The 27,696-nt window shown below is 39.7% G+C and overlaps 2 protein-coding genes and 1 long non-coding RNA gene across 3 annotated transcripts in view; all 3 read right to left on the minus strand.

The window, feature by feature from the left end:
- The window catches only part of si:ch211-217a12.1 (alanine aminotransferase 2-like), an 11,280-nt gene extending 6,671 nt beyond the window's left edge, over positions 1–4,609 (minus strand). Inside the window, exons 1-2 of the mRNA XM_054622586.1 lie at positions 4,481–4,609; positions 4,212–4,388 (exon numbers count right to left, since the gene is read on the minus strand). Coding sequence (XP_054478561.1) covers positions 4,212–4,388; positions 4,481–4,585 — 282 coding nt within the window. The 5' untranslated portion in view covers positions 4,586–4,609. The remainder of the gene's footprint in view (positions 1–4,211; positions 4,389–4,480) is intronic.
- Positions 4,610–8,359: 3,750 nt separating this feature from the next.
- Positions 8,360–15,469, minus strand: ppp1r16a (protein phosphatase 1, regulatory subunit 16A). The gene is made up of 10 exons (XM_054623109.1): positions 14,970–15,469; positions 14,304–14,374; positions 13,020–13,165; positions 12,410–12,513; positions 11,810–11,934; positions 11,081–11,206; positions 10,918–10,993; positions 10,549–10,678; positions 10,275–10,437; positions 8,360–10,138 (listed from the first exon to the last, which is right to left on the minus strand). The coding sequence occupies exons 1-10, from the start codon at positions 15,214–15,216 to the stop codon at positions 9,605–9,607; spliced, it is 1,722 nt and encodes a 573-aa protein (XP_054479084.1). The 5' UTR covers positions 15,217–15,469; the 3' UTR covers positions 8,360–9,604.
- A 90-nt stretch (positions 15,470–15,559) lies between these two features.
- LOC129111048 (uncharacterized) lies at positions 15,560–24,428 on the minus strand. The gene is made up of 3 exons (XR_008532305.1): positions 24,376–24,428; positions 24,068–24,215; positions 15,560–16,116 (listed from the first exon to the last, which is right to left on the minus strand). It is a non-coding gene; the product is annotated as an uncharacterized LOC129111048 (long non-coding RNA).
- Positions 24,429–27,696: the final 3,268 nt, after the last annotated feature.

Below are 27,696 nucleotides of genomic sequence, written 5' to 3' on the forward strand. Positions count from 1 at the left end.
AACAGCACGTTCATTATAGCCTCGCTCTGAAACTATAACACATCCGTAGCATGTTCCTCAAATGCATCGTCAGTGCTACGGGTTCTTTTAGCACACAAGAGTTGACTGTATTGATGACCATTCTTTGAACCCGGAGGATTATAGCTACTAAAGTGTATTTCTATTTATTTCTTTTTTCTATAGTTATAGTTATATATATATATATTATATATATATATATTTATATTAGCATAATTTGGGGAACATTAATCATCCATACTGACTCAGCAGTATTGGGAGCCTGATTCTTGCTCAAATTTAATAAGTGGGTAGCTGCTCCTAAACCTTGTTTGTGAGGAACATTTGTGTAGAGGCTCACAATGTCCATAGCAGAAGAAATTTTGTTTACACCTAGAATTTGTGATATACATACATAGAGACTTGTTATACGCAACTGTAGGGCGCCATGGGACCGCTTCAATGCATGATTTGAGAGTTTTTGGAATTTATTAAAAGAAAGGTTGTACTTGGTCTTGGTTCAACATGAAATATGTTTTTATATCAGTAGACATTTTAAAGCTTGAGCAAGAAATTTGTTAATCTCTTAGAAAAAATTGAAGTGTGGGGGCGCAACTTAGAGGTGTATAAAATCCACTGTGTCTGTCCTTCATTAGGGGAGGCGTTTCATTCATAAATGGATTGTACTATGTGATTATTATGTATGATTTTTTTTTTTTTTTTTTTTTAATATATTGCCATTTCCGCTAGTTTTAATTACGTGGAAGTTGACTTCTAGCTGAAATGTGTACATTTCCATAATAAAAAAGGAAGACCCTTTATTTGAGAGTGCTGGGTTTTGGTTTCTTGTTCACAATAAGGAGCATTTTGCATTTGTAGAGCTTCAAATTGTCCATCACAGGCTGTGAACTCAGCCTGTGATCTAAGTTACCACCTGATGGCACAGGATGGAAATCAAACCAGAGACAACTATATTCATCGCTCACACACATTCACACACACATTTTGTTTTGCAAATACCCTGGCACAGAGTCTGGTTTGGCTTTTGGAGCAGAAAGCGCTGGGCTGGGCGTTTGTGTCTGATGGAGACACAAACCCCTTGTTTTGGGTCGGTGGATTTAGTCAAGAATTTCTGGCATAATCCAATTGTGTCACAAGTTTGAGTCTTTTTCATTACATTTCTCTCCTCATCTGAACCATTTGCTCCTTCCATCAAGTCACCATTCATCCTCATTGAATCAGACAGTCCTTCATCTCTTTGAGCTAATTAGACCTGCAGACTGCATGTTGTTGCCTGTGAGTCTGTTTGCTGTTCACCACATGCTGCAGCTATTGCTGTTTATCAGATGAGGTAAATTAAAAAAAGATGTCTCCTGCTACTTCATACCAGGGCTGAGCAAAGAGGTTTAAATAAAAAATTTGTTCTATGATTTGTGCATTCAAAATGACATCACTAAACTACTAATCATTGCATTTTACTGTATGCTTATGTGAAATACAGTGGAAATATGATGTCAAACAAAGCTGAAAATGTCCAAAGAAACTTATATTTGACTTAGTGTGAATTTATAACACAATCCCATTGCACATATTATCATATGGTCATAAAATTGTACTCAAAGAAGAAAAAAGCGTGAGTTATTAAACAGCTGTAGCTGCCTGCTTCTCTTGCTGAAGAGCACAGAGGGAGTGCAATGCCTGTCTCAAGCAAACACATCCAAATATGGCATTTCATGTCCAGTTCACGTATTGAAACTGCAAAGAATATTAGTTTTTTTACAAACCCGTTTTCGAGTCAGGTCAGAGCAGCACAAATTCACACAAAATGTGGAATATCAAATCAGGGTGAGGCAGGCACCAGATGTTTGTTGTTGTGCAATGCTGAGTCTCTATATCATTAGCTTCATCGACACATGTGTGCTGGATTGTTCTGAACTTGTTTCATCTTCTTTCGAACTGCTCCTAAACAGAAACCTAAATGTAGGCTCATACCTTCTGCATAACATTTCCCCTTTCTCAAATAGAAGTTGACTATAATACACTTTATTACTACTCAGACCAGACAACTATCACTAATCTTGCCCTCAGTACCGCTCCGGAGAGGTTGGGACAGCAAACTACAATGTAATATGATTCTAAAAAAAACACATGTTTAAAAGTTATGCTCTTTAATTGGTCATTGTCATGATTCAGCACATTTTACTTATACTACCAGGAAAAAGGCCTCAAAGGGCAAAGGGATAACTTTCATTTTGACAGAGTCAATATTATCATATCTGTGACCTTGCATGACTATAGGAGCAGGGCCTACGAGATTATTTGCGTAAGGGTGAAATCAAATACCAGTTTGTTCGAAATCTAAAGAAGTGGATGCAGCACGTTTCTCTATTAGTCCTCGTCCCTGCCTCGTTCTGGAGCAACAAAGAGGCTGCTGTTCTCTGGGAAAGAGAGGAGCCAGTTGGTTCAGCTCAGCGCTGCGTTCTCCTGCTCACTCAGCACCAGGCACTGATTAGTCCAGCAAACCAGGCCAAGAAACCCTCTAGGTCAACCGGCTGAATAGAGCCTGACCTGAATACACGTTTTACTTATGATATAATGTGAAAGCGAAGTCCCTCTAACAGGGTTCAGTCATGCTAGAACAATTGGAACTGTAATAAGTCTAGCTCTATCAGATGTCAATTGAGATGTAAGTAACCATACACAGGGAATATAGAAATGGATAATAAAAAACAGAGACAGTTTCTGTGATTTAACAAAGTCAAAAACTCTGAATAAAACCTCTGTTCTTTCTCTGATCTCTTGCTCTAAATTGTCACTGACAATGCAGACTTGCCAGCAGCTCAGATCCATGCCTGAAAAAGCAAATTGCAGTGCAGGCACTAACATGCCAGATGTCTGGGTAAGGATTTTGTAAGGGTCTTCCACACACCGGTGCATGGATGCACAGACACACACTTGCAAAAGATCTGCTGAGCCATCAGTAAAAGTTTTCCATTGACAGATCTAACAGGAAGCACACTCAAAGAAAACTGCAGTAATGTGAACCCTCCTGACCCCTCTGTAAACTTCTGGTTTTCACATATCAGAGTGGTTTTGACTCACATTTGCATTGCTGCGAGTATAATGAATGTATAAAGCAGGTTTGTCTAAACTAATGTACCTGTCTACATTTGCTATCTCTCCACCGGTCTCTGGATTTGACCTCTCTACAATAAACCTGTAGCAAATGCTTATAGTTGTTTTTGGTTTTCCTTTCATAAGAGGAAGAAAAACCTGTGGATTACCAAGAACTGGAGCTCTTTCAGTTGAACTGGGGCTGTTTGTTAATGGAACCTCCTTGCAGAGAAAGGCCTGTGACGCTGCTGGGCCTTACAGTTACAGCTCCGTCCAATGAACTCTCTCCCAAGTGAGGAGGAGGGAGGAGGGAGGAGGGAGGAGGGCTGACACAGAGAGACAAAAGAGGATAGAGAATGTACTCTCTCGTCTTACATAACCTTCCACCATATACACATCACCTCAGGCTAGAACAGTTCTGAACCGCTCCCATCCAGATCATTACCCGTCTTGTGAAGTGAACATACATAACTGCAGGGAGAGGGGTTGCATTACAGACTTTTAAAAAGGCTCCCTGCTCAACGTGTGTGACCTTCCTTAAGAAAGCATGGCGGATCAATATTACCACAGCAAAATGTGATATGAGTTTAAGTGCTTTTAAAAGTTTAAGAGGCTTTTAAAAGTCAACCTACTGTCTATGTCCTGCAGCCAATCAGCAAAATATGTCCATGTCAAGTGTTATTGACCAGAGCTAACTGTACCATCTCATTCATTTCTCACCATATCTTGAGGAAACAGAAGGACACACACACACACACACACACACACACACACACACACACACACACACACACACACACACACACACACACACACACACAGAACTTGATATCTCAAATTCAGTCTGGGACAGACTTACTACCTTTAGCCTTGTGAATGAAAACAATAACCCAAACATGTTATGTAAATTGAAGCATCAACTTTGTGTATGAAGTGATTTCATGTGACTTAAATAAAAAAATAAAACTTTCCATAACTTCCAACAACTCCCTACTTAGTGCCACAGTAACATTGTCATTTTTCCTTTGTGCATTATCAAACTTAACTCCCGTTACACATACTACAGCCCAGAACTTGGCTCTTTTTTCTTTCTTTTTTACCTCTTTCAGCTCCTTCTCTATCTGCAGAGCTCTCTGCACTATAGCACCCCGCACCGCGTACTCGACCCTCTTCACGTTGGGGTTCATGCTGTCCAACGTGAGCACCTTTCCCTCGGCCGAGACCCCGTTCACCGCCTGTTGTGACATGTCTGTTATGTCACACACACTCACTGGAACCTAAAATATAAAAACAGCAGAAAAAAAAAAAAAAGATTTAGACATTACAGAAAGGACAACTGTGACTTTACATGAGCAAATGAAGGGGTTACCAGTTGTGGAGCAAGTCTGTGTTGTTTTTGTTTTTTGCTGGGGTATTTACTCTCACTCCGACTCCTCCAGAGGTTGGACTGACAGCTGAGCTCCTCGGTGTTCATACTCTCTCCCGGCCGACACGCCTTCGCTCGACTCGGCTCCTGGTTGGCTGGATGTCTGCCTCTATATAGAAACGTGCAAAATGATGCCTTTACGTGCTGTCGGGAAAGAAAAACATCGACTCGCATTGGGACAGACACGTTTTGTATTTATCTGAAAGTGTAAGAGTTTACTTTTATGAATAAGAGACTTGAGTAAAGTAAAAAGACTGCAAAATAGGTGGAAAAAGGTTATTCATTATGGATTGTGACTAAAATGTTTTTCAGTTCTGTATTGGAATATTGAGAAGTACATTATTAGCTGTTATAAAACCAATACAACAATATAAAAAGACTGCTGCATTCAAAATCTAAGCCCCCATATTGTTTTTTGTATTTATCTGAAAGTGTAAGAGTTTACTTTTATGAATAAGAGACTTGAGTAAAGTAAAAAGACTGCAAAATAGGTGGAAAAAGGTTATTCATTATGGATTGTGACTAAAATGTTTTTCAGTATTGAGAAGTACATTATTAGCTGTTATAAAAGCCAAAACCAATACAACAATATAAAAAGACTGCTGCATTCAAAATCTAAGCCCCCATATTGTTTTTTGTATTTATCTGAAAGTGTAAGAGTTTACTTTTATGAATAAGAGACTTGAGTAAAGTAAAAAGACTGCAAAATAGGTGGAAAAAGGTTATTCATTATGGATTGTGACTAAAATGTTTTTCAGTTTTGAGAAGTACATTATTAGCTGTTATAAAAGCCAAAACCAATACAACAATATAAAAAGACTGCTGCATTCAAAATCTAAGCCCCCATATTGTTTTTTGTATTTATCTGAAAGTGTAAGAGTTTACTTTTATGAATAAGAGACTTGAGTAAAGGAGTCACTGCAAAATAGGTGGAAAAAGGTTATTCATTATGGATTGTGACTAAAATGTTTTTCAGTATTGAGAAGTACATTATTAGCTGTTATAAAAGCCAAAACCAATACAACAATATAAAAAGACTGCTGCATTCAAAATCTAAGCCCCCATATTGTTTTTTGTATTTATCTGAAAGTGTAAGAGTTTACTTTTATGAATAAGAGACTTGAGTAAAGTAAAAAGACTGCAAAATAGGTGGAAAAAGGTTATTCATTATGGATTGTGACTAAAATGTTTTTCAGTTTTGAGAAGTACATTATTAGCTGTTATAAAAGCCAAAACCAATACAACAATATAAAAAGACTGCTGCATTCAAAATCTAAGCCCCCATATTGTTTTTTGTATTTATCTGAAAGTGTAAGAGTTTACTTTTATGAATAAGAGACTTGAGTAAAGTAAAAAGACTGCAAAATAGGTGGAAAAAGGTTATTCATTATGGATTGTGACTAAAATGTTTTTCAGTATTGAGAAGTACATTATTAGCTGTTATAAAAGCCAAAACCAATACAACAATATAAAAAGACTGCTGCATTCAAAATCTAAGCCCCCATATTGTTTTTTGTATTTATCTGAAAGTGTAAGAGTTTACTTTTATGAATAAGAGACTTGAGTAAAGTAAAAAGACTGCAAAATAGGTGGAAAAAGGTTATTCATTATGGATTGTGACTAAAATGTTTTTCAGTATTGAGAAGTACATTATTAGCTGTTATAAAAGCCAAAACCAATACAACAATATAAAAAGACTGCTGCATTCAAAATCTAAGCCCCCATATTGTTTTTTGTATTTATCTGAAAGTGTAAGAGTTTACTTTTATGAATAAGAGACTTGAGTAAAGTAAAAAGACTGCAAAATAGGTGGAAAAAGGTTATTCATTATGGATTGTGACTAAAATGTTTTTCAGTATTGAGAAGTACATTATTAGCTGTTATAAAAGCCAAAACCAATACAACAATATAAAAAGACTGCTGCATTCAAAATCTAAGCCCCCATATTGTTTTTTGTATTTATCTGAAAGTGTAAGAGTTTACTTTTATGAATAAGAGACTTGAGTAAAGTAAAAAGACTGCAAAATAGGTGGAAAAAGGTTATTCATTATGGATTGTGACTAAAATGTTTTTCAGTATTGAGAAGTACATTATTAGCTGTTATAAAAGCCAAAACCAATACAACAATATAAAAAGACTGCTGCATTCAAAATCTAAGCCCCCATATTGTTTTTTGTATTTATCTGAAAGTGTAAGAGTTTACTTTTATGAATAAGAGACTTGAGTAAAGTAAAAAGACTGCAAAATAGGTGGAAAAAGGTTATTCATTATGGATTGTGACTAAAATGTTTTTCAGTATTGAGAAGTACATTATTAGCTGTTATAAAAGCCAAAACCAATACAACAATATAAAAAGACTGCTGCATTCAAAATCTAAGCCCCCATATTGTTTTTTTTACCACTTGGAGGGAGACATTATACAGTGGCTAATTTGAATAAACATGACCACTGAGGGGTTTTACATGTAGAGCTCTGTGATATAAGAGAGTATCTTACAACACTGCTAGGGGGTTTGCCTTGGTGTCGCAAGGAATCATGGGGCAACATTCTGTCAGGAATCCTTTAATCTATCATGTGACCTGCTTGAAGAACAAGGAGATTTCTGGAAAAGACCCTCTTGACAAAATTAGACTTAACTGTAGCTCACACCCAGAGGGACTTTAAAACAAGACTGAGAAACAGGTTTTGAATGAAGTTGTGGGGCAGCTAAAGAGTAGCGGCCTGGAAACAGCAAAGGGACTCACGTTACTAGAAGAAGTTAGAGTTGAGAATGAGGGCAGGATTTCAATAGACGCTGTTATGCAAAACTCTTCCTTTGAAAGAGAGCGAGCCACATAATTAGCTGTTGTGATGTGAGAAGGACAAAGTGTGAGAAAGAGAAACACCCAGGTGTCTTGGAAAGGGAGTTGGGGAAAGACATTTGATATCTGAATTCATAACAGTTCTAATACAAGCATGTGATGCCCCGAGGAACTCGTGTCATGCCGTGCATATTTTTGGCAGCATCAGGTGACAGTCTCTTCCATTTCACCGTTACCTCATTTTTTACAACAGATCAAAAAGTATAAAAAAATACTTTAAAACAGCCCTCTCTTAGTCGCTCAGTAGCCTTAGCTCACATTCAAAACATGTCTGAACATAAGCAGGTTCCATTTTTAACGCACCCCATGTGCAGCGGTCACCAAGGCCACATACAACATGTCCTGTACAATGTTAATGTCTGTGTGTGCATAAATGTGTGAGTCGCTAACAATAGAGCTGAAATAAGGGAGCAGCTTGAACCATTACAATAACCTGAAACAGTTTTAATCTACATGGAATATTTTTATAATTTATGTGTACGAAAGTACGTGTGTGTGTGTGTGTGTGTGTGTGTGTGTGTGTGTGTGTGTGTGTGTGTGTGTGTGTGTGTGTGTGTGTGTGTGTGTGTGTGTATCATGTGCTGCCTTGGCAGGTGGATAAGAACAGACTGTGACATTCAAGAAGTGCTGAAAGTGAGAAACCACATGATGTAAGAGGAAGAGAAAAGGCTCTGGGGGAGAAGTGTGCTGATGTGCAACAGCTCACCACAAGTGGGAGACATCCTCAACGTCTCAACTTAAACAAGACCGTCCGGGAATAAAGGCCAGTGGATTGTCTCATGAGGCCATATTTTGAACCTGACCAAAGTATAAAAGCCCCAAAAACTTAAAGCAAACAAACATCTTCATCTGATTCCGTCCCTTTAAACAATACCCAGAGACGTAATGCTCAGATCCATTGAAGAAAGTCACTTGAATAAAAGAGAAATACAGAAAATATTTGAGAAAACATTGTCTTTTATGTTGGTTTTTTTTTAAACAGGGCTCAGTAAAAATCACTAACAAAACTGGATTGCGGTACAGACATTAGAGTGCACCGACAGCACATCAAGTTGGAGGATGATACATCATTTTATCCCAACGCTCGCAAAATTTACATGTGGGACTCTGTGCAAGCGTTGCGAATTTATATCAAATCTGCCACCTAAAGAAGGTACCAACCTTTGACAAATAAATCATATGACAAGTTTAATTGGTTTGACAAAAAAAAACCGATATACCATCTCTTTGATAAATAATTTGCCTTCACACTACTATCTTTAAAAAAAAAATGTACACTGTACACCACCAGCCATATTCAGTATCAGATAGAATAAATAATGTGATTCCATTCAAAGAGTAGAAAAATAGAAATACTGACAAAAAATTGAAATCTAGAAATGATAATGAGGGGCAGAGAAACATTTTCACTGATTTAAATATACATAGATGAGCTCACAGCTTCTTGTGACAAACGGTTACAAATTGCACCATTACAAATGTTGAAATGTAGGATTTTCTGTGCACTAAAAAGTAACTTAAAAAAAGAAGCTTTATGTAAATGTTTCACATACCCTTATAGCACTCAATAAAGAAGACAGACTTTGATCTCATTCTTAATTTAAATCAATCAATCATCCATGACCTGCTATTCAAATTCATCTTTTTGCGGTTAATTCAACTTTTACATGATTCTAAGGTTTTTCAATGAAATGTCAATCTACAGTAGTTGAGCAGTGTAGTAAGAGATAAGTTAAGTAATGAACAAAGATCGAACAAAGTAAATATTTGCTTGTGATTGCAAAACTGGAATCTGTAGTTCTCCTCTGGTTCACAAATGGACACCTAACATCTAACCGGACTGTCCCTACATAAGGAGGGAACAACAGGGAATGCTAGGACCTTTAGTGTGTATTGTATTGAAAAAGAAGATAATTAAATGACAAATAAGCACAAAGATTCCTCTTCAGTTCACTGAAATGCAGTTCAGATCAAACCCTCATTGGCATGTGGCCTTAACTTACTGTCTTCAATGATTCATTTCAAGCATGTCTGTTGTGAAACGTTTTTGCCACTTTGGAGTGTAAAATGCTTAGCTTCTCTACTCTGTGGTCAGAATGTGTGTGTGAGTGAGTCTGTGTCTGTGTGTGTGTGTGTGTGTGTGTGTGTGTGTGTGTGTGTGTGTGTGTGTGTGTGTGTGTGTGTGTGTGTGTGTGTGTCAGACTGTCTACATGAGTCCACAGCAGGGCTCCTTATTGTTAGACTGGTCCTCTTCGGGGGCTCTGAGTTTCAGCAGAGGAGGGTCTCCGCTGGCTGGGGTAAAGTAAACCTGGCTCGGGGAGGCTGCCTCCTCTGCACTGGGGGTCATTTGGGGCTCCGGCTGGGCCTGAGCATTTGCCACCTCTCCCGCTGCACCAGCAGGCTCCTCCTCTAAGGGAGGAGGCAGTGGTGGGGGAGGTGCTGGGTACTTATTGAGCTTGGCAGCTGCCCGCTGGCGTTTCAGGTCAGCCAGTGTCTGGTGCGATTTCTCCCGAGTCATACTGTCTGCCCCCTCTCCTGCTGTAGACCCTAACCCGGCTCCAGATGCAGGGCTGAGCTGGTAGGAGGCGCTGCGGTCCATGAGACCCCCACCGCTCCACAGCTCTCCAGGTAAGGAGGAGGCCAGAGAAACAGAGGTCCCTCCATTACCCACACTGGACAAAATTTTCCTGTCTGCAGCCTCAGGTTCCTCTAAACGTGATGGGGCTCCACCACCAGCAACCTGAAACGCAAGAGAACATTTAAGAACACATAGCAATGTTATCAGCTTCAACTCTTAGAAAATGTGACAAAAAAACAGTAATAACAAGATACATAAAGATAAGATTCTTAAAAGTCCACACACTGAACTCGCTCACCATGGTTGCATGCTGGTTCAGCTCATTGTCCGTTTGTCTGTCCTCATCGTCGTCCTGTGGCTCTGGCTGTCGGCCGCGCTCCTGCCACACCATGGCCTCTTTGTGGTGCTCCCGTCGGTACAGACTGGAGCGCTCGTTAACACTGACGCGACGGACCACCTTACTGTATAGACAAACATGAGAGAGAGGGGAACAGTGAAGCTAAACTGCTCTGACTTTATCATGTTTCACCCTCTGGCTCCCTCGGGCTCTCTGGCCTGATGTCCCCTCTCACCCTCTGCTGCCGGTGCTAGAGGCTCGTCTTTGCAGTGTGCTCTTCTGCCGGTCCTGGCTCTTCATGATGGCATCGTGTTTGTGCTTCAGGTCCATCATTTTGGCTCTGACCTCTTCATCCATACACACGTCTGAAAAGTCAGTAGCGGCAAAGGTTAGACACTGGAAGGTATTATAGGAAAGGTGCTGACAAGAAAGCTATAAATGAGAGACATTTAGGAAATGGGTCATGATAATTAGTTCCTATTTTAACACAGGCTTCACTTTAGAGAGCTGATTAGCCTTACATTATTAAAAGGTGAAAGGTACTGTCATTAACATCATTTTGCCATCGGGCAATACAGGGAAAAAAAAGTATTTCTGGTCTTACCCAGAGGCGTCTCCTCCAGGACCGACTTTGTGTCTAAACTGGCTCCATGGGCCACCAACAGTTCCACCATTTGGATCTATGGAGCAATTACAAACAACCCCATTAATAGGTGATTTAAGAAAAGTGGAAGGTTCTTATCTTTTGGTTTGTATGCAGCACCTACTTGTCCCCAGCAGGAGGCGGCATGTAGTGGCGTCCAGCCATCAGAGTCCTTTACCTCCACCAGAGCGCTGTGCTCCAGCAGCAGTTCCCCCACTGACACATAGCCGTTAGCAGACGCTATATGGAGCTGGGAGAGACGTTCAACATTGGTCATTTAAGTGTTGACCTTGTGGGAGGCACTTCAACATTTTAGGGTCTTACTAAGTGTAGTTTCCTTTGGCAGAAATACACCTCATGTAAATGACAATGTCCAAATGCATTCAGAAAAAGCTAGAAAACTGGATTGAAGTTTTTGATAGAAAAGATATTGCTGCATTTTATACTCAAATTTGAACTTCATTTATACTCCTGATTTAGATCTTTTTTGGAGACATTCCAAGTAATTAAGAAATAACAAGTAGCACTCCGCTGCTGACTAATTACACTAACTTTAAATTTAAGGGGGGGTAATTCAAATTCAAGATTCAATTTCAGACTTCTAGGAAGCTAAACACACAGCTTAGATAAATGGAAGCAATTTCTTAAAGCTATGTTGGTGTTTTCCCTGTTAAAGATCTTGAATAACACAACCAATCATTCATTTCAATTTTCCAGACTTTGACCAGACCATAAATTACTGGCTTTTTGATTTTGGTTGGTTAAAAATATGGTTAAAATCTCTGTCACATCCTAATTAATAATTTATTTACAGTATACATTAAAGTACAAGGTATGTGTCCCTCAGTCTCACCAGTGTTGCTCCATTAGCATCCTGTGCGTTCAAGTCTGCTTCGCTCTCAAACAGAGCCCGAATGTCAGCCAGCATGGTCGTCTCTTTAGCCCCTCGACATTCATCTATACGATCCTGGGTTATCCCTACACACACAAACACACAGGGACAGAACAGATGACACCTACCGTAGTAGCATCAGACACTAACAGACTGTACAGAGAGTGTATAGCTGTCACACACATTTGTTTTAGCCTGGTCATTAATATGTGGCATCTGATTTCAGATGGATTCAATTGCACTGTAAGCTGTCTGTTGTTAATGGTATTGGTATTGGTATTGGTATTGCTGAGAGTGAGCTCCCTACTAGGAATTTAGTATTGTTTTTCTGTTGTTTGTATTGCAGTGGTTGTTATTTTGTTTTCGTCTGCTTTTTAAAAAGTGTGCGGTTTTGATACAACTGGTCTTTTATCTCTGTAACCTGCGCTTGTTGCCTTCGCCCAGGGACTACAGATGAAAATTAGCTTTAAGCTTTATCTGGTACAATATATTTAATATGCATTGTCTGTGTTAAATAAACAATAAATAAATAACAGGCTGGAAGTGACTCATATTACTGACCCTGTTCAGCCATAACCATCTCCAGCAGCTCAAGGGTGGCCTCGTCTTCACAGAGGTCATAGGGCATGTTGCCATCCGCATTGACAGCCAGCAGGTCAGCCCCACTAGAAGCATGAATGCACACACACACAAACACACAAGTGCAAACATACACACACAAACAAACAAACAAACATAAACGCACACACACACACACACACACACACACACACACACACACACACACACACACACACACACACACACATATGCAAAGACAATTCAATTATCGTGCCAAACTGTGACACACCCTGATGTACTCAACCACTCAGGAATATTCATAAACTTGCAAAGTGTGTCATGAGTCAGGCTGCAGCAATATTTGCATTGTTTATGTAAAGTAGTCTCTTGCCAAGAAGGCTCTCAGTCAGTTTGATCCAGGAAAAAAATATACATTCTCCATTCAAGCAGAATTAAGATTTTACAATTCAACATTTATCCTAACACAGTTGAGACAAAGCTCAACAATATATCAGCTTATTGAATTCTATGATATCTTTAATGTCATGAAAGCAGAAAAACATTGTATGGTTTAAAGGGAAGTGCGAATGAAATTCATGGGAAAACTCACGACAGAATCAGGAGCTGCACTAATCCAGTGTGTCCACAGGTGGCAGCAGCGTGCAGCGGTGTCCACAGCTCACTGTCACAGGCATTCACACAGGCACCAGCATCCAGCAGGCACTGGACTACCTCCACAAAATCATCAATGCAGCACTGAGAAGAGAGGGACAATGTATATATGACGGTACAAAACAAGCATGGACGATGACAGAAAACGTGTACTATAGGCAAACAAGCATTAAAGAGAAATAGATTAATCTATGCATAAACATTTATGGCAATTATTACGCTGGCTTGAGTAATATAAGAATTTGCATGCATGGCCCAGCCTCTGCTGTGTAAACACCAAGTTTTCCAAGGGGAATATTAGGGTCAACTGCTTTTATAAAGAGTTCTCTGTGCTCACAAATACCCCTCTCATGAATTCATAGTAGCATTTGTATGTGTGAATTCATAAGCAAAAAACAGGTAGGAAGAAAAAAAGTGTCCATCTGAATTGTAAAGTTTTCTGTGTTGCTTTCGATTTGTGTGTTTCAAGGTCTCGGCAAAAAAAACAAAAAACACAGGAATCTTGTTACGAAGGTTTCTTCTCAATCAGACTGTAAATGTTCAGGAAAGAAACGTAAGCCAAAAAGCAAGCTGCCCTCACGCTTCAAAACAATGACCGTAGGAACTAAAGATAAGTTACGGTTCAGACAAAATAAAGGCCAACAGTACTTAGTGAGCTCAGAGCTGTGACCACACACAACATCAACACAGTCACTGCTCAGAAGGCGACCTGCCTCGTTAAGGTCACATAGTGTGCGTGTAAAAACTGTGTAGGTAACCTCATCCCATCTATTGCAAGCTGTGTGTGTGTGTGTGTGTGTGTGTGTGTGTGTGTGTGTGTGTGTGTGTGTGTGTGTGTGTGTGTGTGTGTGTGTGTGTGTGTGTGTGTGTGTGTGTGTGTGTGTGCTGCTGTGGGAGTGGGTTCCTGCGTATGTTTTACAGGCATGCACGTTAATCCCTAAATGCTGGCAGAGGTGTGTTTGCAGTAAACAGTGAGGTGCTAGATGAATATAAAGGAATAGTTAGGTGGGGCACATGAGTGGACAACAATTGGCTGTGTCTGCAGGTGGGAGGCCAGTGAGGGATCTTGTCCTTGTCACTGCATTGGTGACAGAACTCGTGCGTGTGTGTGTGTGTGTGTGTGTGTGTGTGTGTGTGTGTGTGTGTGTGTGTGTGTGTGTGTGTGTGTGTGTGTGTGTGTGTGTGTGTGTGTGTGTGTGTGTGTGTGTGTGTGTGTGTGTACCTGATGCAGGGCCGTCAGTCCATCCTCGTTGACCAGATCTGGGCTGACACCATTGTTGAGAAGCTCCCTCACTAGACACACAAACACACACACACAAGCACACACACACAGAACATTATAACTAACCACCTGGGCAGAGTCCTTTCCACATAAACTTTATATCACCTTTTTACACACATCTCTGAAACGAAATGATACGGTGTGCGTGCTTGTGTGTTAACAATGACCTTAGGAGCTCTGCTACTATAATAAGCCTTGACCCTGCGGCTGACAATAATGCCATTGAAAACCAAATGCCTCTCCTATTACAATTCAAATGATGCAGGATTCACTTCCTTTAAATCGCATTTTACGGAGCAACATGCCATTGGCTGACAGGTGGTTCATATCAGGAAAGGCCAACAGCATCACAACACAACACAAATTAGCCTAATGCATAGTTTCCCCTGACTTTAAGATTTGGACTGCTTTCACAGGTTATAGGATTTTGATTAGTATGGGGCAGGGTGGTCGGGGATTAGTCTGGTATAGAATAGTTTGATATCACTTTTTAACCTTCTATTAACTTCTAATTTAACAAATTGTAGCGTTAAAGCTCTTCAGTCCACAACATTGAAGGCTCTCTAAATGGCTTGTATCGGTGAGTGTGTGTGTGTTTCTACCTACCCTCCTCCAGGTCGTTGCGTGCAGTTGCATCTAGCAGTGTAATGGACTTGGGGAATGTAACTTTGGTCTTGCGCGCCTTCTTCTTATCCGCTTTGGCCCTTGACCCCCGTGCCGAATCCTTCTCCATCTGCGCCCATCCCTTCAGCTGCTGAGTGCGCCTCTTCTGGGCGTGCTTCAGGCGTTCGGTGGCACTCAGACGCCCAACCGTGGCCATCTCAGCCAGAAGCTCGCCGTGCTCTGCTGCCATGCCACCACAACACAGTCACGGTGGCTTTCGCTTCCCTGTTCTTGTTTGTCTCTCTTAGTCCGAAAGGATATTAAAAAGTTTCAGGGTATCAAATTTATCATATACCTCTCTTGTGTCCCTAAAGAGGCCCTTCTGTAAGGCCAACCAGGCCTACGTTAGGGCCTGTGGAAGAGCACAAACAGATACAGCAGTGTATCTGAAAAAAACAAAACTCAAGCAAGCTGCATAAATGTCCAAAGGTATGATGAAACAAAACAACTTATATTGTGCAATCACGTGACGGTTATCTCCATGATTTCAGATGTAGGCAACACATAGAAATTTTGCAATGTCTCTTGCCCATCTTTCAGATGATAACAACGCTTATCGTGCCATGGGAAAAAGGAGGGAAAAAGATGTCCAAAATATTATCATCCAAGCTGTGGATTGTAACCAACTGTCAGTCCTCGCATCCATATCAACTGTTTGTAACTTGGCCAATGATCCATCAAAGGGAAGAGCGAAACAGGGAGTGAAAATATAGTGCTAGAAAGGCAGAGTCAAACTATTCTCCAGGTTGGACGCTCTATCAGAGCTTCTAATCCAAAGTGGTGGTGACCGTGTCCGAGACCTGGATCCAACGGAGGGGCAAGTCTTTGAGAATCCATAGCGGGAATATGGTGGCAGTGAACATGAATCCACAAGGTAGGGGAACTGGGGAGGGTTAACTAAAAAGGGGTCTCAGCATGATTCACACAAGGCCAACTTTAGTTAATGCAGGGACAGGATTCAAGCATCCCATGGTGCAGAGCAGAGACTATTCCAAAGTCAACTTGTCGATGTTGTTGGTGGTGGACTTTTTGGCAGGTCTTTAGAAAAACAGAGCTGCAAGCGAAGGTTTCGATGATCTTCTGTCTGCAACTGTGAGCAGGGAGAGAGGAGAAAAAAAAGAGGCAGGGAGAGAAAAAGTGTGAGTGCTGTGTTACAGTATAATGTACGCACACTGCTCTTCTAATCCTGTTATCTTTAACCCCCGAGCTCCTTCTACCTACTCCCTCCTCTCCCACTCCTCTCCCAAAAGGAAACCTGAGCCGGTGGGACGTGTTTCATTAATGATTGACACACCCTGCAGCCCAACACACACTTTGCTGCCATTGACATACACAGGAGGCAAGACTGATATAGGTATGTAGCAGAGAGGCGGTTAAATATCTGGTATGTGACATGTTACGGTGCAAGTACTAACCCTGGCCACCTCGCTCTCATTACCTTTCGTTAACTTCCCAGGTAACTCACCTGGGCTCACACGCACTCTGCTCTTTCCAGGCGACTCATTTATTATTTAGGCCCGGGCCTGTGAGCGCTGAGAGGAAGGTCAACTAGAGGCACTCAGTGAGATAGAGAGTGACTGACAAGACAGTAGTCCTGGCCCACCGAGCCTCCGTAGCAAGAAGCCAAATACCTGAGAAGGTGGGTAAACCACAGCGCTTTAGAAATCAGCTGATGCGGGTTATTCATAATATCCAGGTTGCGATGACATGGTTCATCTTTGGTTTAAGTCCCAATGAGGCAAAAGTAGCTTAATGATTGCAAAACTCAAATGTTATTTAAAAAACAGAGTTTTCTTTTTCAACAAATAAAGTTGGTCGGACTGGTAGTGGATGCAAACTGGGTAAAACTAGGTACCATTTTCTAATAATGCACCTTTGATAAAAAAAAAACCGAGATTAATAGTTATACCTAATAGACTTAACTATGGTTAAATAATTTACTAATGGTTTATAGACCAGTTATAAACCATGATATAGAAGACACTTTTAGGTTGCCTGGTTTAAAAAAAATGTTATTAATCTATTCATACATAAGTTTGTGGAGTTCACACTTTCTAGTAAGAAAAGTTCTACAGTAATACTTGTTAATAAGTTGTTAATAAATTGATTTTAGTCTAGATTCTCTGCACATTTTTCCAGAGGTTGGGTAGTCACTTGAGTGTTGAACTGTTGAACTAGATAGATACCTTAAACGATAGAACAGGACATTTCATAATCCAGCAACCACAAAACCTCGTCATTTTGATGCTTTTAATCTGATTAATAAAGCAGTACAGGAGTTATTAACCACGAATAAACCCAGCAGCTAAAAAAAGCATAAATCCCCAGTAAATGGTGACCTTCTTAAAAGTAGTAATAAAGCATTTGAAACACTAATAACACTTGAGGAATAACAGAGTATCTGCAGCATAACTACCAAGTATGATAAACTACGCCTGGAACAGAGGGCTATATCTGTTATTAACGCACCTACCAGTCAAAGTTTCCATTAGGCCAATTTCCTAAACAAACTGAAATCTCAATAGTTCTTGCTTTGAGGGCAGACAGACTTGTCATTTGTTCCTTTTACTTTGCCTTCCTACTATTTTAAGGATTGCTAACCTCTCACCCTTTGTCACAAGCTACAATGTAAGGATTTCCTTAGATTGAGGTAATAAGCTTAACTCTCCCCCATAGACTTCCAGTCACTACACGGATCATTCATTCAAACAATACACACATGAACATGGACTTGGAATGCACAGGATCAAGACATGCAAAGTTCATTTATAAGAGCAATAATCCACAGGTTGACCTTTTTTTTTTTTTTTTTTTCCCCAACATGTCTTCCTCCAACAAGAAAAGAAGAACCCGGTGTCCAAAGTCCATGTTCTTGTTCTTGTTAAAAGGTCAACAGGAAAAAAAACTCATAAAGGAACAATAAGGGCTAGGCCTAGTAGCCTTAACTATTTTTGGTGTTAACAAATGAAAAAGGGGAAATGTTTTGTGGTATTTTAAGGGGCTTTAAAGGGAGAAAGGATTGGAGGAATACGGGAAAATCCTTGCAGGAACGTAACTGCTGTATTAGTGGGGTAATACCTAACACAATCTGAAAGATCAGTGGAGTAAAGATCCCAATGTTAAACCTAAGTATTGTGTGGCTCACAAATGAAACTCATTTTTGAAAGAATTAATACTCATAAGGCTGCATTTGACTCAAATTCCAGATGACTCAGACATTATTAGAAAGGAAAAAAAAGGGGTTTGTTAGAGTTCATGTTTAATGCTGTGGATTCTTGATTCATCTGTTGCTCTGCACTTTTGTTGATTTGTGCAAATTAGAAGCTTCAATAAATGTTCACATTTCTGCAAACATGACTCTTCCAATGTTCATAGTCTTGATAGACCAGAGTTCCCTTGAAACGTTTCAGAAGAATTTGCTATGTCAAACAAGAAGCATTAAATGCTCTTTCAGCTTCAATTTGATGACATGCATATCTCAGGGGCAGGAATATTAATCATCCAGGGGTCTAGTTTGATGGCCTTGCACAGACTAGTGTGCCTGATTTGGATTTTAATATTACCTTCTTGTGATTTTTAACATTACTTAGCATTGTGACATTATGGGCTTATTAATTCATTGGAATTCTGTTACATTCTGTTAAAAGTGAATGAGATTTCTGTGTTATAAATCTAAAATAAACTCATTTCAAACTCACAATTATGTATGACACAGCTTGCAGCCTATAGTTTGGACCACACACCGAACAGCTTTGTGTTCCATCTATTTTTCTTTTGGCGCAATCACTTTTTTTAAGTATCAAGTTATCGTGACAATTAAACCGGTTTACTGTGTTCCCACCATGACTCACAGCATTATGAGTCACCTGATGGCTTGATCTGTGCCGACTTGATCGTGCTTTGCCTCTTATGTGAGGATCATAGTGTGTTGCCAAGACACACTGTTCTTTAATATCTAAGATATGTGAAGTGATCATATGGCTTTTTCAGGATATTACTAGCAATGCTACTTATTCTGTGTAATGTTGAATCAGAGATTTTTTGGTGTTTCTTCAAAAACAGGAAAACAAAGTGACGTTTTGGTTGGTGACACATATAAACTAATTTCTGAACAGTGTTGAAAGCATCAGTTTATTCTAAAGCACACCACCAACTAACACAAACCTTTTCCATCTATTAATTTGACCAAGCTTTGGTCTAAATATCATCTCTCAAACAATCTTAGTCCGGATTCACTTGACTGATAAAAATCCCCTTTAAGTGTTTCTTAATGGACCACAGTAGACCTTTTAGGGGCTGTGTCAGTAAACTAAGATTATACCTGTTGATATGCTGGTACATTAGACGTGCCTTCAGCTTTGCAGAACGGTCTATAAAATCCCATGATGGGTCATTAGTTAGGTTAGAGGCAATAATAATAAAGCATGGCTTACTCATTCCATACCATGATATTTACATTGAGGGAAAAAAAGCTTTTAAGAAACATGCACGCTTACATATCGGCCAACGTTGACACACACATGCAAAATGACACAGATGTTGTCATTCTCCTATTTACATGCAAACACACACACACACACACACACACACACACACACACACACACACACACACACACACACACACACACACACACACACACACACACACACACACACACACACACACACACACACACACACACACACACACACACAACAGTACGATGTCTCCTGATAAGCCTTCTTGGCAGAGCGAGCTAGACAACTCAAATCTCGGCGAAAGGCAATCAGTGCAGGGTATCGAGGGAATGGAGCTGAAACAGAGGCTCAGACAGTACGATGTTTACTGGCTACTCCGGGTAAACAAACATGAAAGACACATCATGTTCTACCAAGAACACAGGTCCAAATTAACAGGTCCACCTAATCCTACAATCCAAGCATCATTGTCATCATCACCAAAGTACACTAGCTCTACTTACAGACACTGTAGTAGAGAGTAGTATATCACTTTACTACAATTTGTTCATGCCTATAACAGGACTTTACTATTATCTAAACATGAACCCCAAACTTTCATCGAGCCAACTTGATTCAGATCCAACAGACTGTCACCCAGATCTTTCCCCATTAAACAAATTCTTACATAAAATATCACCTGAATGTATCCAGATATTATCAAATACCCTTTTAAATGCTTTCAACTATGTTTATGGTGATGAAGCATCTTCCCATAAGCAAAAAACTGAGCTTAAGATAATGGAAATAGGGCAAATGATCAGGGGATATTAGCTACTTGGCATTTTTTATGATTACATAGTCGAGAACAACTATATTAAATAAATGTTTTAAAATGGAAATAACAGGCTGAGTATTGGAGCCTTGTACGGCTGTACATCAGTCACCACTTCTCATTTCTGGGCTCCGTCTGTGTAAACCAAAACTTAACACAAGTATTTGAATCAAACGTGCTATCTGTTCTAATATTAAAAATGGCTCTTTCAGTTCCGTATTTGCTTTAGAGCGTGAAAGTGGAGAGAAGTCTGAAAAGTAGCCTTGTGGGGTTGGAGTTTTGGGCCATCATTTGGAAGGAACTAAACAAAGTAAAATCTTGGGTGTGGTGAAAAAGAAAACACTTCAGGATCCTCTCAGGATGAGAATGTTGACTTTGTCTGACAGACTAGAAGCTCAGTCAGTCTCAGCCTGCTGCCTCTCACTTATCAGCAGGAAAATAGTAGCAAGAATGAACGATAAACAGCTTCTGGCATTTCTGGGTACATTTAGCAAGGTCGCCGTCAAAGGTAGTGAACACGGTGTAAAGCAGTTTTTTTTTACTGATAATGCATTTCCGGTATGTTTTGCGATATTAGAGGGAAAGATCATTTTTACATCACTATTCTCGTTTCCATTAGAAACATATTTATTGATTATGGTTTTATTTTAGCAGGGATTTATTCATTAATTAAGTGTTTAAATTTGATGTGTAGGCCAAGACATCCCTGAAGCACGACAATATTCAAATTTATATTTTCAACATCAGGTTTTAAAGTCAGTTGTTCAGAAGCAAAAAGTTAGTTTACATATCGAATTTTCTTTGCAAATATTCAACAAAAAAAGCGGCAGAAGTTCACCATAAATGAGACCAAAATGGAAATTTCTACACCAACAAGAGCAACAACCAACAAGTTTATTATTAATAAAGTCCCTAGCCTACCACATGTATTTATAAACCCATTTATAAAAGATAAATGGTTACTTTTTGGGTGAAAGAAGTTAAATTAATTCAAATGTGAAAGGAAAAGAAATACAGTAAAAATGAACATTAACTTCTTCTGTGATGTTGTGATCTTACCTCATTCATCTCTCAGTCTGTATCCTAACAGGTCGGTAGAGAACTTGTGGTCTGCTATCAGTGGACGCAGCGACCTAACTTAAGCTAGCGTCTCATGAGTCTCAGTTGGTTTTATAAATTAAGCCCCTGCACACATGCAGAATGGGGAATTTGTTGGTGGGTAAACTGTGTAATAGCCTTGTGATTCTCTGAGTCAGGCAGAGCTCAGACAGACGGTAAAAGACAGGGTGAGATCACTGATATTGTACAAACTCTGGCATAGCAGCACAGCCCACACACACACTAAAAAAATAAAACTAAACATTTTGTGTGTTTGGAAAAATGTCCCTGCATCAATCTGACATTTGTCTACTTTTTCCCATTTAATGACCTAACAGGAAGGGCTGTCTACAGCTGCTGAGGAACATAAACTTTCATTCAACAGCTGGAATGAATAGACCAGTATGAATACACACACACACACACACACACACACAAACTGAAGCTCATACATTCGTCAAGTGGGCGGTACCTGAGTGTAAAAGCGTGTGACTGAACTTACAAGAACACAAGAGAACACACAGCTAAACACACGGCTACACTAGAAATAGGCAAATAGCTTTTTGTGCATCATTCATGGTTTGCCATCATGGAATGACATTGCTCAGCTTTTGAGTATGACCAACAGCCCGGTGTGCAATTTGATGTGACCTGCGGGACCTTACTGTTGGTTGGAACAAACAATGCTGAGTCAATGCAGCTCGATGATTCGGGAAACGATCCCGCCTGCCATCTAAACCAATGCCAGGAGACCTAAAACTGCCTGGTGAATAATCAGGAAGGTTGTTTTTATCTGGGACTGTGCACCTTAAAAATAAAAGGAAGTGCTGCTGAAATCGTTTGATTAGGTCAGCTGTTTGTGGAACAAAGAATTTGAAGGCGCCACGTTGGGCTCTGAGGCGTTTCTTTGCTACTTTCTTACATTTTATAGACCAAACTGTTAATCAATGATTGATCAATTGACAACTAGACAAAAGGGTCAGTGCTTTTTCTGTAGCACAGGATATGGAATGAGAAGGCAAGAGGATGTGGAGGAAAGAATGCGAGGGAGGTAGAGCAGGGTACGAGGAGGAAGGATGGGGAGGAGACAGACTAGCCTACTTTTAACTCCTCTGACAGCTCCTAAGCAGGAAGTAGGGTCGTGTCATACAGACACAGAGGTGGGGAGGGGAAATAGGGTTAAAGAATATTTTTAAATAGAGCTCACATGCAGAATCTCTCGCATGTAAACATACATACGTGAAGATAAAGAAATGCCTCAGTAAGAAAAAGATGAGGGGGAGTTTATGCACAAGAGAAGGAATGTAAGAGAGAGCCAAACCTTAGCCAATACAGTTTGTTCTTTAAAGATTGCTCTTGTCTTTTGACTTCTTGGAATAATCTTATCATGAAGAACATAACTATATTAGGATGACTAATACATTTTTTTTCATAATGATTAACTCAAGTCATTCACTGGGTCCTGGTCTTCATCCACAGTATCTAATAAAGTGCTTGTTCAGTTGACACAACCTATTGTTGCCACAATGGCAGATGCACACCTTGGATCTAAATTTACAACAAGATCAAAGAGGTTACAGTCCACTAAAATATACACCCAAGTACAGAGTTGAATTGTAATCTTACCTTTTATGATCCTTCTAAATCTTTGACACCAGGCAAGACTCTCTCTCTCTGTGTGTGTGTGTGTGTGTGTGTGTGTGTGTGTGTGTGTGTGTGTGTGTGTGTGTGTGTGTGTGTGTGTGTGTGTGTGTGTGTGTGTGTGTGTGTGTGTGTGTGTGCTGTCAAGCTGTGTATCAAGGCGCCTACAAGCTAATCTTGGCTATATTGTGAAACCGGCAAATATTTGACCATACATACCAAGGAAATGCCATTGCATAAGAACTTTGAGCATACTTGTGAGCAACCGATGACTGTGAATTTATTTAGGTTAATAAGTCGGTGATGTAGCGTTAAAGTCAAATAGTCTGCGCACTACAGTATATTCAGTAATCAACAGAGTGAAACAACCACAGAGACTAACAAAACCAGTGATAAAAGTTATTTTCATTCATTGAAACAACATTTGGGTGGCAGCTTATCATCATTTTCTTTAACAATTAATCTGCTTATTATGTTCATGATCAATTGAACCAAAGGTATTGAGTTTACTGTCATTTACGACAAAGAAAAGCAGCCAATCCTCACATAAACAGAGATTGATTGGCATTATTGCTTGTTAAATGTCAAACTATTAGCAACTATTCACCTCTATCTTGGCACAAGAACATGATTGTCTGTATAATCGCAATGCAATGCTAGAAAAACTGCTCATGTGGACTGCATGCTACTTTTTTTTTTAAAATTGTAAACATAAGATAAGATAAGATAAGGGAAAGGGAAATTTGCAGTGCAACATAAATGAATATAACAACAGGACTGTGGCTCTGGATGGTATGGGACCCCTTTGACACTGAACCATGAGCTGCAGCTCGCACTATAAAAGTCATACAGATGTCAGCCATGTGTGTACCTGATAATAAAAAAGACTTTGCACCTGTTGATCTATCAATTGATCTATTTACTTCAACATTTGCAGTAGGTAGACTCACTGTAAATGGACATAAACAAGCTGTAACAGCCGTGTGGGTGTAGGATTAACAGGGAGCAGCAGATTAACACTAACCTACCTAGCGGTCCGCACACTGCAGGCTCCACAGGTGTCTGGTCCGACAGGTAACGTACACAGGTCGTTTAAACTACCTGGATCCATGCATGGCGTCCAGGTGGAGGCAAAGTTAACATCGGAGAGTCTGTCCAAACCCTTTGGACTATTACCTGTCAAAAACAAAATGGTGACAACACTTGTTGAGCGGCGCTGCGGGATGTGGTGTCACGCTCACCTGTCGGCTCACCTCCACGACAGCCAGAGTCGTGCTGCTGTTTTGGTGCATTAAAGGTTGACAAATGTAGAGTGACAGATGATAGACAAACTTACCTGTCAGGTGTGGCTGCTGTGTAACTGAGTCAGCTGCTGTCCCAACCTCCAGCCTGCCCTCGAAGAGAAACGCTTCACCATAACAACCGGACCTGCGTGCTCTCCGCCCCCAGGGACACCTCTCCACCAGGGGGCGACAAAAGTCTGCAGCTTGCATTGCAGGCCTGCAGGCTGGAGTCATGTTGCCTTGCAAAGAGGTGTCCACTCAGCCAGTGATTACACTTTATTTCTATGGCACACTTTTCAAAACCAGAGCTATATGGTTCTTCACATTTGCACATAAAATACATTACATTACATTACATTACAGTCATTGTTGAAATAGATATGACTCAATACTCCACAGTGCGAGGACTGAGTGTGTGGGAATATGGTGAAATGAAACTTAAATTAATGAGGAGCACCTAGAGCAGTGGTTTCTAAATTTGAATGGCTTTTTACATTACATTACATTACATTACAGTTATTTAGCAGACGCTTTTATCCAAAGCGACTTGCATTGCAGGTCTGCAGGCTGGAGTCATGTTGCCTTGCAAAGAGGTGTCCACTCAGCCAGTGATTACACTTTATTTCTATAGCACTTTTCACATTTGCACATAAAATACATTACATTACATTACATTACATTACAGTCATTTAGCAGACGCTTTTATCCAAAGCGACTTACAGGAAGTGTATTCAACATAGGTATTCAAGAGAACTACTAGTCACCAGAAGTCATAAGTGCATCTCCTTTCTTAAACAAGCATCTTAAAGCATAAACCAGAGCAAAAGTATAGTTTTTCTCAGTAAGCACATTTAGAGTTGCTATTTGCCAGAGTCAAATCAATGCTCCCTCCACTCAAAAGTTGAGCAATTTCTTTTTCATTATTTACTTCCTTAGTGATGCAGCAATTTACTTTTATGGTTTGGTTCCATTATACATTTCTGATCATTTAACTCCTGCACCAATATCCCTAAAGTCTGGCAACTAAATTGTGCATCACTCTGTGGTAGAAACTCGCCCTGAGTATGTGTTCAGCTGAGTGAGTTTCTACTTACTATTAAAACCCTGCATAGGCTGGTATTCTTATAACTCTACATTGTTCCTTTTATTTTTGTTTCTATGTTTGACCCTTCCCTAAAACCTTTTTGGCGTATGATTACATTACATTACATTACATTACAGTCATTTAGCAGACGCTTTTATCCAAAGCGACTTACAGGAAGTGTATTCAACATAGGTATTCAAGAGAACTACTAGTCACCAGAAGTCATAAGTGCATCTCCTTTCTTAAACAAGCATCTAAAAGCATAAACCAGAGCAAAAGTATAGTGCAGAGGCAAATTACTACGAAAACAATAATTGCAACAGACTAATACGAATATAATAAGTGCTACAAACTACTACGAATAGGATAAGTGCAGTAAACGAATACAAATTCAATAAGTGCAGCGAACTGATACGAATACAGTAAGTGCAACAACTAATACGAATGCAATAATAGCATGCAAATATCTTTCGGCACAGGCTGAAAACTCACCTCTTCAAGAAGTACTACCCTGAACCTTCCACTTAGCACTTATTGTATTTGTATTAGTTTGTTGCACTTATTGTATATGAGTTTGTTTCTGCACTGTACTTTTGCTCTGGTTTATGCTCTTAGATGCTTGTTTAAGAAAGGAGATGCACTTATGACTTCTGGTGACTAGTAGTTCTCTTGAATACCTATGTTGAATACACTTATTGTAAGTCGCTTTGGATAAAAGCGTCTGCTAAATGACTGTAATGTAATGTAATGTAATCATACGCCAAAAAGGTTTTAGGGAAGGGTCAAACATAGAAACAAAAATAATAGGAACAATGTAGAGTTATAAGAATACCAGCCTATGCAGGGTTTTAATAGTAAGTAGAAACTCACTCAGCTGAACACATACTCAGGGCGAGTTTCTACCACAGAGTGATGCACAATTTAGTTGCCAGACTTTAGGGATATTGGTGCAGGAGTTAAATGATCAGAAATCTATAATGGAACCAAACCATAAAAGTAAATTGCTGCATCACTAAGGAAGTAAATAATGAAAAAGAAATTGCTCAACTTTTGAGTGGAGGGAGCATTGATTTGACTCTGGCAAATAGCAACTCTAAATGTGCTTACTGAAGCTGAGTTATGGGTAAAAAACAACAGACTTCCGTCTGAAAGTTAGCTGTCAGTGGGCCACCATCAGGGGTGAGACTGTGGATCCCTTTTCCCTTTCCTCATCCGCAATGAAACTGGCATTGCAACCACATCCACCAACATAGCACTTTGCTGCAGTATCACAACTGACATTTAGGTATTTAAAAGAATGTCTTGGTGCGACAGAATAAATATAAGACACTGCTGCCTAAATACACACATATCAAGTACACTTTGGTGAATGTGAGGAGGAGAAGAAGACAATTTCTGATCAATTTTTAAAATAGTACCATAGCCTACATATTATTGAAATGAAAGTAGCTGTATAACTGGAAATTGTGTTACAATTAGGTGCACATGAGGAAGGAGAACAAACAAGTAGGTGTGACATGCCATAGGGCAAAAGCATTAGGGCCTTGTTTAGTAAGAAGACTGTAAAGGGTGTGTCCGGGTGCATAAACATGTATTCGTCACAGAGTTAATGTCATCTATAATACTGTATCTCTGGTTTGACAAACATAAATGCACTTCGGTCTTTTCACAATACACCGTCAGGGTGGATTTGCCCTTCTGGTTATACTTGACAATGTTCTCAATACAAGCCTAAACACGTGCTCCTGTAAAATCCCCATAGTAAATACATTTGCATAAAATGTTACCATGTGATATCAAACAAAAGAGCAAAAAAAGTATTTACGGTCAGCTTTAAGTAAAATGGTCGTCGTGACAAATGTCTGATTGTAGTTTTGTTTTTAGATATTCAACGTTGAGATGTCTGCATTCCCTGCAACAGAATGGAGGTAAATGGAATTTCATAATACATTTTGCAAGATGCAGACGCTTCTGCCCGGTACCTCAGACTTTTTTTTTTTTTTATTTAACAAATATGTTGAAAGAGACAAAAGATCAAGAAACTTTGATTTACCTTTTCAACCTGCACATCACTGGAGGCCTCTGTCCAGCGACTACAGCATCTTTAAGCTATATCTGGTGCAATAATTGCGTTGTGCATTGTCCTTGTTAAATAAAAAATGGAATAAACTAAATAATAGTAAAACAGAGGGAGAATTAGAATCTTGAAGCAATGAAGCTGTGACAGCACAATGAAAACATCCTCTAACTTTCTGTCTCTTTCACAAAGGGCTAAACTTCATTCATCCTC

The sequence above is a fragment of the Anoplopoma fimbria genome, chromosome 21, assembly GCF_027596085.1.
Source record: "Anoplopoma fimbria isolate UVic2021 breed Golden Eagle Sablefish chromosome 21, Afim_UVic_2022, whole genome shotgun sequence".
Classification (NCBI taxonomy): Eukaryota; Metazoa; Chordata; class Actinopteri; order Perciformes; family Anoplopomatidae; genus Anoplopoma; species Anoplopoma fimbria.